At 35.5% G+C, this 11,993-nt stretch overlaps 1 protein-coding gene across 1 annotated transcript; it reads left to right on the forward strand.

Moving 5' to 3' along the window:
- The first annotated feature begins 5,583 nt into the window (after positions 1 to 5,583).
- LOC147539407 (uncharacterized) lies at positions 5,584 to 9,450 on the forward strand. The gene is made up of 3 exons (XM_086642064.1): positions 5,584 to 6,051; positions 6,287 to 6,320; positions 9,009 to 9,450. Exons 1-3 carry the CDS (start codon positions 5,706 to 5,708, stop codon positions 9,382 to 9,384), a joined length of 756 nt encoding a protein of 251 aa, XP_086498190.1. The 5' UTR covers positions 5,584 to 5,705; the 3' UTR covers positions 9,385 to 9,450.
- Positions 9,451 to 11,993: the final 2,543 nt, after the last annotated feature.

The following is an 11,993-nucleotide window of genomic DNA, read 5'->3' on the forward strand; positions in this document are numbered from 1 at the left end:
TTAATGGAATAATGAATCAGTGGAATCATTAGTCTGAAACGCCAAATTAAATCTAAAGACACAGATTACATTAATGGTGTGTTTGGATAATGGAATTATGAATCCGTGGATTCATGAGTTTTCACACTCATGATTCCACAGATTCATGAGTCCAAATTATTTTTTTTGGTTTGTTTGGTAACTAGTAAGAATTTTAAGATTTACAGTTAAATAACTTATTTTTAAAGACATCTTTAAAATTTTCTTCTAAAACCTTTTTTCTGAAAAATCGTCTGTCTTTGTTTTTGAAAAACTTTTTTCAAGAAACGATTTTTTTCCCTCTGAAACTGTTTCTTTCCTCTAAAACTGTTTTTCCCAAAAACTTTTTCTTTTATCTCGGGAACAATTTTTTTTTCCACAAACATTGTTCTTTTCAGCTGTGGGTGAGGTGGCGCGCCAACCGAATATAGCGTCTTATGTGTAGTGCATTCCGAAGTGGCTTTGAGTGGAACTTCAAGTATAGTCCTTCAAAATATTTGGCTAGGATTCCGTTCGAGCATACCATCATTTCTCACATTGAAGCCCATACTATTGGAACAGTTATATAGTATCATTATGTAGTATCATATTGTGCAATTGTTAAAACTTCTCTCTTGTACAATTCTTTATAAAGATCTTATGTAATAACTAGGAATATCGAGTGAAATCAATACAATTCTCTTTTCTTACATGGTATAAGAGTTTAGGTTTTCTTTCTTGGGAATAATTAGTCAATCATAGTCTTCCGCTAAGCTGGCGGTAGTCCCACTAATGACTACCGTCCGCCGGACTTTCACAGAGATTTAGCTTATATTTTTATTTATTTTTTTCAATAAGAGTAGTTCTATTCTATTATTCAAATCTAGTCATTATTTAATACTTTTCTCAATAGTATTTGATAATGATGTAGATTAACAAGAAGAAGAAAGATCAAAACAAGAGTAATTTGTTGAAGAAATCAAAAGATAAGCTCTTAAATGATCTCAAGCATTTCAAACGCCTCAAGCTCTCCACCATATAAATCCTATGTGGTGTGCATCAATGGTCATTTAAATGAAACTCTATTTGAGATGTCCAAATCAAGAGAAATTGGAAGCTATTAGAGAGGGGGAAAGAATTCATGGTTTTTTTTTGTTAGAGTAGTTATATACCCCATGTTTATCTTGAAACTAGATTTATAGTTTTCCAAGATTTGATTTGCTAAATGATGCACACCAAGTGCTCGATAGAATGTGTCAAAGAAATTATGTTTATTCCCAAAGAGGGTTTTCTTTTGATGTTTTCTATAAACATATTTGCGGGTTCGTTAATGACAAAAGAGGTTCATTCTCTTAGTTGATTTGCTCATACTTCTTATATCCAAGTTGAGAACTATCAAAATATTGTTCTTTAGTTTCCATAAGATCAAATGAAGATGATATAAGAGAAAATAATATAAAGAAGAATTGAAGTGGGAAAGATCAAGAATGGTGATTGCTATTGCTTGAAAAAGGATAAAATCAATACGATCAAGGCTTTGCATTTTATAGCATTGATGATGGAGTAATAATCATGTGTGAGAGCTATTAAAAATCATGGAGGAAGAACTTGATGTAGAAACGCAGCGGAATTAAAGAAGACGAATAAACTTAACAAGAATGATAAAATAAAGATGAAATAACCCGAAAATACTAAACTTTATTAAACTTCAAAGGGGTTTTCTCTTCAATCTGAGGATAATGGACAAACTAGATATGCTTTTATAGGATTTTGGACTTTCCTAGATAGACTTGAATTAGACTAGCCTAAATAATTAAAAGACTGCAACTTCCTAAATAGCTAGACTCAAATCTGGACCTTTCCAATTATTGGAAATACTAAATAACATAATTTCCTAAACCTGGATTCTCTAAGAATCATACTAAAATTGGGACTTCCTAAAAACTACTCCTCATGGTCGGACGGCCTACGTGGCTGTTAAGCCACGGCAAAAGCGTCCACGCCGGGTGCCCCTGCATCAGCTTCCCCTTCTCCCACGAGGTTCGTCCCGAACCGTTTTGACGAAGAAATTAATTTGATGTACCCGCATACCATGAATACCACCAAGGCGATTCGTAACTTCCACTTTGAATGAAGGATGCATTGGCAGTGAAGGATACGAATTTGCAAGAAATTGTCAACTTCATTCCCAATCTCATATGCCCTGGACTCTCGCAAAAATAACTTTAGGGAATCAAGAACATTCGCCTCGCCATCTTCCCAAAATTCGTCATGAAGAGCCAAAGTATAAACGTAACCAATGTCAATGAAGTTTTCGGGGTTGAAACGTATAGTGTTGATATGACACCCAAAATCTACCTTCCCCCGTTCATCTTCATGAACGTTATAGAATATAAATCTATCGCAATATGGCAGCCTATGAAATCTCTGGGTTAATGCATCACACTGTCGACGAACCAAAGTTGACAAATCCGTGTATGGGAGCCTAGTTTCGATTTTGCATTCACCAAGGATTCCACTAACATAGTTTTTTATAATCCCTCGCTAGATAGCGTTCGCCAAATAACTCTCTTTTGCTTTCTCCGACCGTGAAAGAGTTTTGTATTTATTGGGAACTTCGTCTTTAATATGATCGCTCTTCTTCTGTCCATCTATGTCAAATAAACCAACAGGCCCATGCACTGCTTCAACCATGGCATCAAACAAGTTTGTATACCTTAATCTACCATCATTAACAACTCTACCAGACCCAAAGAATGCATGGTGTAAACTTATTTGTTTGGGGTTACTAGCATAGGCAAAGGAAGGGTAAACATTGACTAATAATGGGTATTTTGAGGTTGACAAAAACGTTACTATTGGACTCAAATTGTTAGCAATCTCCTTAGTAAATTGACCAGCAGAAGGTGGACATGATTTCTCTAAACCTGCCATGGAAATGGAGGTGCTCACTGGAATTTTAAGCCCCAAATTTGTGGCAGCCGCATCGAGGTTGATAATAGCCTTAGGAATGTGGTCGGCTAACTCAGAAGGAATCACTTCGTTACCATGTGATATGCATCTGAATGAAACGGTATTCGCATAGGGAACAATGTGAGTTGCAACCCATGATTTGGCGAATGATTCGTCCCGTGCAAGTTGTGGAAGATCGTTATTAAATGTTCTGACGATGACTTCGATTCCAGAACTTTTCAAAGATGTGAAGGCATCCGAATTTGGATCAAATATATGAGTTCGTTGAATGTTTCCTGATTTGATTAGAGATACTACTTTGTCATGGGATGGAAGATTATCACCTAGCATACCATAATTTACACCAATTCGTTGAGCTCCTGTGTTAGAAGAAGCTAGCAACCTGCTCATTGAATAATTTTTAGAGGAAACAACACTAGAATTTACTTCATTAGTGGAAGAGTCATCTGTAGTATTTACTTCATTCGTCATCAATACGTCATCTTCATCAGCATCAAAGAAAGCAGCAACTTCCTCAGCAACAACTCTTTGAATCCTTACACCAACAGTAGTATTAAAGAAGTTAGGGTCTTGATTACTTACTTTTTCTTCCTCCGTCTTTACGTAATTTTTATCGTGTTCGTCTTTGAAGTTGTCGGAATCCGATTTATCAACATTAATACCGTTGAACTCCTCCTTTTCCTCTACTTCAGTTAATACACTAGCACATCGATTCATATCGTCCGTCCTAGTAGTCGTATCGATCGAATCACTAATCACAACTTCTTCATACGCTTCTTTTTCATCTTGTTCTTCTTCTGCTGCAACTTTAACGTTGTCATGAGCATCTTCTTCAACGTCTTCATACTCTTCTTTTTCTTTTTTTTGATGGTATGACAACGTAGGCGAGGAAGATGGTTGACATATTATTTTTGTGAGGTCATCACACATATGTTGAATCTTAGCTAAATTAGATATTAGCGATTGAACCGTTTCGGAAGAAATTGGTTGTGGTGGCGGTGAATACGGTTGTCTAAGAGGTGGTGAATACTGTTGTGGTGTATAATAAGAGTACTGAGGTGGTGGTGATGAGTATGGTGTCTGATAATAATAAGATGGAGGTATTGTTGGTGGTGGTGGTGACGGTTGGTATTGATAAGGATAAGATTGTGGTGTGTAATTAGAGTACGGAGGTGGTGATGGTGGGGTTTCTCGTACGGTCTCTCCTGGATTCCAATGATAATTATACGAGTCTTTATTCGCATATAAACATGATGAACATGAGCATCAATTCGTTATCTCTTGATGAGTATAATTTGGTTGAATATAATCTTCTTGACGAATAGAATACGATTGATACTGATTTAACTGGGCTAGAAAAAAAATTCCAGAATCATTAGCCAAAAACTTTAGTGGCTCTGAATACCACATGATGTAGAAACGCAGCGGAATTAAAGAAGACGAATAAACTTAACAAGAATGATAAAATAAAGATGAAATAACTCGAAAATACTAAACTTTATTAAACTTCAAAGGGGTTTTCTCTTCAAACTGAGGATAATGGACAAACTAGATATGCTTTTATAGGATTTTGGACTTTCCTAGATAGACTTGAATTAGACTTTCCTAAATAATTAAAAGACTGCAACTTCCTAAATAGCTAGACTCAAATCTGGACCTTTCCAATTATTGGAAATACTAAATAACATAATTTCCTAAACCTGGATTCTCTAAGAATCATACTAAAATTGGGACTTCCTAAAAACTACTCCTCATGGCCGGACGGCCTACGTGGCTGTTAGGCCACGGCAAAAGCGTCCACGCCGGGTGCCCCTGCATCAGAACTCCAAACAAAACTTTGACAATGGTTTATAATTGTCAAATTTCTCTTTAAATAAAGAACACAATTTCTCTTTAAACAGAGAACACAACTTCTCTTTAAACAGAGAACACAATTCTCTTTCAATAGAGAACATACCTAGGCAATGGTGCCAACTTTTCTTCAAATAAGGAAAAGATAACAAAGAACAACAACAACAACAACAACAACAACATACCTAGGCAATGGTGTCGACTTTCCTTCAAATAAAGAAAAGACAACAACAAACAACAACAACAACAATAAACCTAGGCAATGGTATTAACAAACAAACAACAACATCAACAAAAACATAGCAACAACATCAACAACAACATAGCAACCTCACAATGATGTCTCTATATCAATAACAAGTCAGAATCTACAATTTGTTTTTAGCAAACTCGTGAATTTTTTACTAGCAAAAGTCGTTCGTTTGAGGGGGAACATTAGAATAGTTATATAGTCTCACATTGTGCAATTGTTAAAACTTCTCTCTTGTACAATTCTTTATAAAGATCTTATGTAATAGTTAGGAATATCAAGTCAAATCAATACAATTCTCTTTTCTTACACATACTGTTGCGTCCACCAACGTCCCTATTCCACTCTCCCTTCCTTTCAGATGGTATCAAATCTGGTTTTAGGGGCAAACACAAACAAACCTGGATACAGGGACAAAGACTAAACACAAGTAGGAGCAAAATCAGAGTAATGAAAAAGTGCAAAAAGAAAACAAATTCGAAAAGAAGAGAAAAGAAAAGGAAAGAGAACAAACAACACTCCTCTCTTTATTCCTTTCTACTCTCTCTCTCTCTCTCTCTCTCTCTCTCACTCACTCTCTCTCTCTCTCTCTAGCTTTACTAAACTTGATAGTAGAAGAAGCTCTTTCTTGGCTATGGCATTAAGAAGAACAAAACTAAACATAAGATGGAGAAATATGATGATAAGAGTATGTGTAGTAATGACAGTAGTGATGATGGGTATGGAAGGATTAGTTGAAGGAGGAAATTGGTGTGTAGCAAGAAGTAATGCAAGTGAACAAGCATTACAAACAGCATTAGATTATGCATGTGCAGCTGGGGCAGATTGTGAACCTATTCAATCTATGGGTTTTTGTTTTCTCCCTAATACACTTCAAGCTCATGCTTCTTATGCTTTTAATAGTTACTATCAAAAAAGATCTTTAGCTCCTGGTTCTTGTGAATTTTCTGGCACTGCTACCATTGCCATGACTGATCCCAGTTACACTCTCTTTCTCTGTAGATCTCTCTATTTCTGTCATTTCAAGAAAAGTATTTCCAAATTTATTTTCTTGATAAGACATTGTTAAAAGAAACTTAATTAAATTTCGGCTCCGGACATAAATGAAAATATTTTGTTTTGGATTTCAAAACTTAATTCCTTATTTCTATTCAATTATCTCTTGAGTATTATCTATTTTTCCATTCTGATTTTTGGTTTTTGTTATACACATAGGTTATGGATCTTGTGTGTATCCATCATCAACAAGGTATGATCCCACTTTTATCTCTGTTTCTTGTGTTTTATAATTTTTTTGAATTATTTGAGTTATTGGGTTTGATTAGTAGTAATTTAAATTTGCCAAAGTTGATGAAATTTTTATGGTTAAAGAAATCAATATAGCAGAATAAGTTGAAATTTTTGAAGATATGGGCATGCTTGAAAACTAGCTAGTTTGGTCAAGTCCAATCAATAATACCCCTTGGCAGCAAACAATATCTATTGTCTTTAGGTAAAAGAAATTATTTCTCATGTTTATAGGAAAAGTCTTAAGATCATAACTTGTTCTGAATTAGTACTTTTTTCAGTTCTTTTTGTCAGAGTGCAGAATTTGAATTGAACATAATGAATACATCTCTTTTTTTGTTGAACTATAATGAATACATCTAATAAGTATTTGATTTGAGTATATTCCTATCCTTTTTCTCTCTCATCACCCCATCCTATACACTTTTGAGTTGGAAAAGAAAACAAAATTATGCCATAAACTAAATAGATTTTTGCATAAATTGTGAACTTTCTTGATACTTGTGGAACCAAGTATGTACATATATACACCGCCAGAATGACCGTGGCAAGTATGTTTTGAAACTTTGACCAAATTTAGACTGTTAAAAGTTGAATGATCATATTCCTTCAAAATTTCAAAAGAAACTTGTTACATCATTTCGACAAAAAACTTAGCATTATCCTATTACAATACCCATCATATAAGAGGGAGGGTTGATGGATTATCAACCCGGCCCGTCAACCTCTCATGTAGTCTATGCATGTAGAAATCCTCTTTTTGATCTTTAAATTTAAATTTTCACCCATTTTGGAATAATAAATTTTGAATTGTTAAATATAGTATTATTTTTCTTAAAATAGAAGAACAAGAGATTAACTTGTTTTCTCTCTCTAGCTTTGAGTCTTGTTTGTGTATGGGTTTTTTGTTTGTTTCCTTTTGTTTTGATTCCAAGTGTCTAATTGCATGTAAAAGAGTAAACCTGCAATTTACATTTTCTTGTTTTGTTTCTTCTCTATTTTCATTTCATATGTACTATTTTGTCATCCCAAGAGTCAACACTGACAAAATGTAGTACTTTGAACCCCTAGGTCTATTCCACTAAAAGGTATTCCTTGAGATTTGCTCAGAATGCAAATCTCTAGGAATGGGAACCTAGGTATTTAGGAGTCAGACAACCTAGGCATCTAGGAAATAGTAACTGAGGGAGAATGCATTATGTTACTTGAAGTGCAAGTAATATTGATTTGTTTTTATCTTTAAAATTGTCTCCAAAAACTAAAGAGATGTTTTGTTGGCTAAAAATGGGTTTGGCTAAAAATGGGTTTAGATACAAAAAGTGATTAAGTCATTCTAAATTTAACCTTGTAAAAAGTTTAGAAAGACATAATGCAAAAGTTCTAGGGTTTAAAATGCTAAGAGTCGGATCGCTTGGCTCGTGATCCACAAAATTTGGTGTTGTGAACTAATTTAACATGAATATTAAATTATTCAGCGTAATATTATAAATTATATTTGGAGTTCTATATATCATAGAGTTTAAATAAATCATAAAGCTGTTATTTAACGGGGAAAGACTCGGATAGATCTTATATCAATTGAGTTTCGGGATTATATTATACTTTTGAGCTCATAAACTTTAAATTTAGGGTTATTTCCCTAATGGCCCCCTACTTTGTGACCAGCTTCCCGCCTGGCCCCCTACTTTATGAAAAATACCCATATGGCCCCCTTCCGTTATAACACCGTCACTCTCTCTCCTCCATCATGTTTTCTCTCTCTCCCAACTCACGCCACATCATCTGTTACGCCACCTCATCACCATCTCCGACAGAGGTCGCCGGCCGGCCAAATTTCCGGCCGGCGACCTTCAAACTAAAAAAAAAAAAAAATTTTTTTTTTTTTTTTCTCTCTTCCTCTCTCTCTCTCTCTAAAATTACTCCGGCGAAGGGAGACCTTCGCCGGAGTGGTCTGTTCTTGAAGAACAGATCTCGGTCTGTTCTTCAATGAACAGACCGAGATCTGTTCTTCAATGAACAGACCGAGATCTGTTCTTCAATGAACAGACCGAGATCTGTTCTTCAATGAACAGACCGAGATCTGTTCTTCAATGAACAGACCGAGATCTGTTCTTCAATGAACAGACCGAGATCTGTTCTTGAAGAACAGACCACTCCGGCGAAGGTCTCCCTTCGCCGGAGTAATTTTAGAGAGAGAGAGAGGAAGAGAGAAAAAAAAAACTTTTTTTTTTTTTAGTTTGAAGGTCGCCGGCCGGAGGCCGGCCGGCGACCTCTGCCGGAGATGGTGATGAGGTGGCGTGAGTTGGGAGAGAGAGAAAACATGATGGAGGAGAGAGAGTGACGGTGTTATAACGGAAGGGGGCCATATGGGTATTTTTCATAAAGTAGGGGGCCAGGCGGGAAGCTGGTCACAAAGTAGGGGGCCATTAGGGAAATAACCCTTAAATTTAATTGAATAAAATTAAGGATAGAAGATAAACTTGAGTTCGTTAAGCAAGTTCGACAAAAATAACTACAAGTATAGTATAAAAGTAGATTTATAATAAGATAGGCTCTACTAATTCTTTAGCACTACATTTTATTATCTCATACGTGGTTACAACTCTTATACTGATGTTGAATCTTTTTCGTTATCCAATTTGTACGGCAGCACTGCAGGAGGTGCCATTGGGGGAGGTGCAGGAGGCGCCATGGGAGGTGGCATTGGAGGAGCAGGAGGAAACATTGGAGGTGGTGGTGGTGGAGCTGGAGGAGGAATTGGAGGAGGTGGTGGAGGAACGCTTACACCGGGGACACCATCATCCACAATTATAAACAACTCAAACACACCGATGACGCCTCCATCGACAGGTATACCGATTTATGGTGGTGGAATTGGAGGATACACACCAGGATTAGGCCCAACAACTGCAGGCACCACATATGGATCTCACTCTTCACTAGTAACTCCATCAATTCACCTTCTTTTGGTGCCACTTATTTCAATTCTAGTTTTCTTACTTCTCTCAAGACCATATGAACTCTGACAAGGATACATATTTCATTAAAAAGTTTTTAGGGTTTTTAGAGGGTAAAACTTTACTGCTTGGAAAGTTTTGGGGTTCTGTTGCAAAGTTTTAGAATTTTTTGGTTACTTAGTAGAAACTTCTCCCTACATTTTCATATTTTTTGGGCTTCACTTCTGGCTTCAATGCAGGCAACTTTGTCTGCTAACTTGTTATTCACATGTGAATCTCCCAAGGTATTTAATTAAGTATATTGGAAAGGAATCTGAATGAGATATGAGGAAGATATTAACTCCTGTGGAAAGAAACATCCTTAGAAGAACATAATGTAGGAAAATAATTTATACTCTGTTTGAACGAAGGAATCATGAATCTGTGGATTCAATAGTCTTTCAGATTATGATTCCACGAATTTATGAGTCCAAATGATTTTCTTTGGTTTGCTTGGTAACTAGTAAGAATCTTAAGATTAATAATGATGAAGACCATCATCATGGGCCTCACGATCAAGCCATTGGGCCCCACGGCCAAGTCCATTAGGGTTAGATTTGAGAGTTTCTATGTTTTAGTATTTCCTACTAAGTTTAGGTTTAGAAGTTTCTCTGTTTGAGTATCTCTGATATTTAGGAATTCTAGTTTGAGTCTATCTAGAAGCGTCTAAGTTCCTTTAAAAGGAAGTCTATTCTGTCTTTGTTATTTAGATCTTTGACGAATAACCAATCAAGTTTATTATTAAGTTTATCGTTTCGTCGTTTATTATTATTTTATCGGTTTATTTAATTAGTTGATCATAGTTTTAATGGTGGATTCCACTACTTTTACGCTTCTGCAACAACCTGCATCAAATAACTCAAGTTCTTTTTAAACGCATACTTAAAATTATTACCTTTTTGATAAAAACGTCTTTTCGACACTTTTGTTTTTTTCTCAAAATTCGTTTGTTCGGAAACATTTTTTCTAGCCGAAAATCGTTTTCTCGAACTTTATTTCTTTTCCAGAACCCTTTTTCCACTTACGAGAACTGTTTTTCTCACGAAAATCATTTTTTTCACGGACATCTTTTTTCCACGAAAATTGTTTCTTTTCCTGAAACCATATTTTTCACGAGAACAGTTTTCGGTTCCTCACGATAATTTTTTTTTCATGAAAAAGAAAAGCGCTTTTTCACGCAAACCATTTCTTTCCACAAAAATTGTTTCTTTTTCCGAAACCATTTATTTTGTCACGAGAACAGTTTTCATCATGATCATGAAAATAATTTTTCCACGAAAAACATTTTGTCACAGAAAATCGTTTTTTCACTAAAACGGTTTCTGGAAGTAACTGTTTTAAAAAAAAAAAGGATTTATGGAGGAAAAAAAAACAGTTTCTAGAAAAAAACGGTTTCTGAAAAAAAAATCGAAATTTCTTGTGAAATGGGCATAGGAAAGTTCCCAAGTGATGAGTTTAGAGCACAAATTTGTTTTTGAATGGTGATTGTGACATTGACTCCAACTTTTATATCAATATTAAGACTACACCTCCGTTTTTTTTAAACTATTGATTTACAACCCAACGACGGAAAACGTTAACTTCTAGTTAAATGTCAGTTGTGTGCATCACACATGTGAATCATGACAAAAACGCCCTTATGTATGATTTCGACTTTGAACCCACTTTTATATCGATATTAAGACTACACCCCCATTTTTAGAACATTTGATTTATATATACACCCACGTGGACGGAAAAAGGTTAGTTCCTAGTTTAATTTCAGTTGTACGAATCACACATGTGAATCAGGACAAAATACTCCTATTTACATTTTAATTTTCTTCTCAATACCTTCTTCTTATTATTCTATTAATCAACTTCATCAACCACAGACAACCATTCCCTTTCATCGACTCCCACCACCCCTACACGCCCTCCAGCACAGGCTTTATCTTCATAAACCACCATCACAACCATCATCAACCTTAAGGGTTTTAGTCATTGATCAAAGTTGTATGTCTTTTTGGTTAATTAGAGCTAATTGAGTTAGAGGTCAGCTCATAGAAGAAACCAAATTTCAAAATTGACTAGAAGGTGGTGATGATGATGATGATGGTGGTGGTGGCAATAGCCGAAAATCCCCATGATTTCAAGACAAGATCACTCTGGTCCATGTTTTTGAAAATAGATGACTCCATTTTGAGATGTATAAGTTTTTGATACGTAGGTCCGTGTTTTTGAAATGAGACTATTCCATTTTAGGATGTATAAGTTCTTGATACCTTTTTTCACAAAATTTCGCAAAATCACTGTTTGGGTAGTGCTGATAATGATGGATTTGGAGATGATGAAGATTATAAGATTCATTATCAAAAAACTTAGTTCAAACAGTTTGTGCAGATTAAGAGAATGGCGATGGTTGCGTAGGTCGGAGATGATGAAGACGATAATGATCATGATGGTGGTGAGTGGTGACAGTCGATGAAGGGAATAGTTGTATGTGGTTGATAAAATTGATTAATGAAAGAAAAAAAAATAATTGAGATGGAAATTAAAATGTAAATAAAGGCATTTTTGTCCCGATTCACATGTGTGATTCCCACAACTGACATTTACCTAGAAGTTAACGTTTTCTGTCCACGTGGGAGTACAAATCG

This window comes from Eschscholzia californica, unplaced genomic scaffold, assembly GCF_041429995.1.
Source record: "Eschscholzia californica isolate CP2 unplaced genomic scaffold, dmEscCali1.0.p SCAF_5, whole genome shotgun sequence".
Lineage (NCBI taxonomy): Eukaryota > Viridiplantae > Streptophyta > Magnoliopsida > Ranunculales > Papaveraceae > Eschscholzia > Eschscholzia californica.

Excerpts from the sequence above, each read along its gene's own strand:
- LOC147539407 (XM_086642064.1), top strand. The coding sequence starts at position 5,706 with ATGGCATTAAGAAGAACAAAACTAAACATAAGATGGAGAAATATGATG. Across the intron at positions 6,052-6,286 it reads CATTGCCATGACTGATCCCA|GTTATGGATCTTGTGTGTAT; the intron begins GTTACACTCTCT and ends TTATACACATAG. Across the intron at positions 6,321-9,008 it reads GTGTATCCATCATCAACAAG|CACTGCAGGAGGTGCCATTG; the intron begins GTATGATCCCAC and ends TTTGTACGGCAG.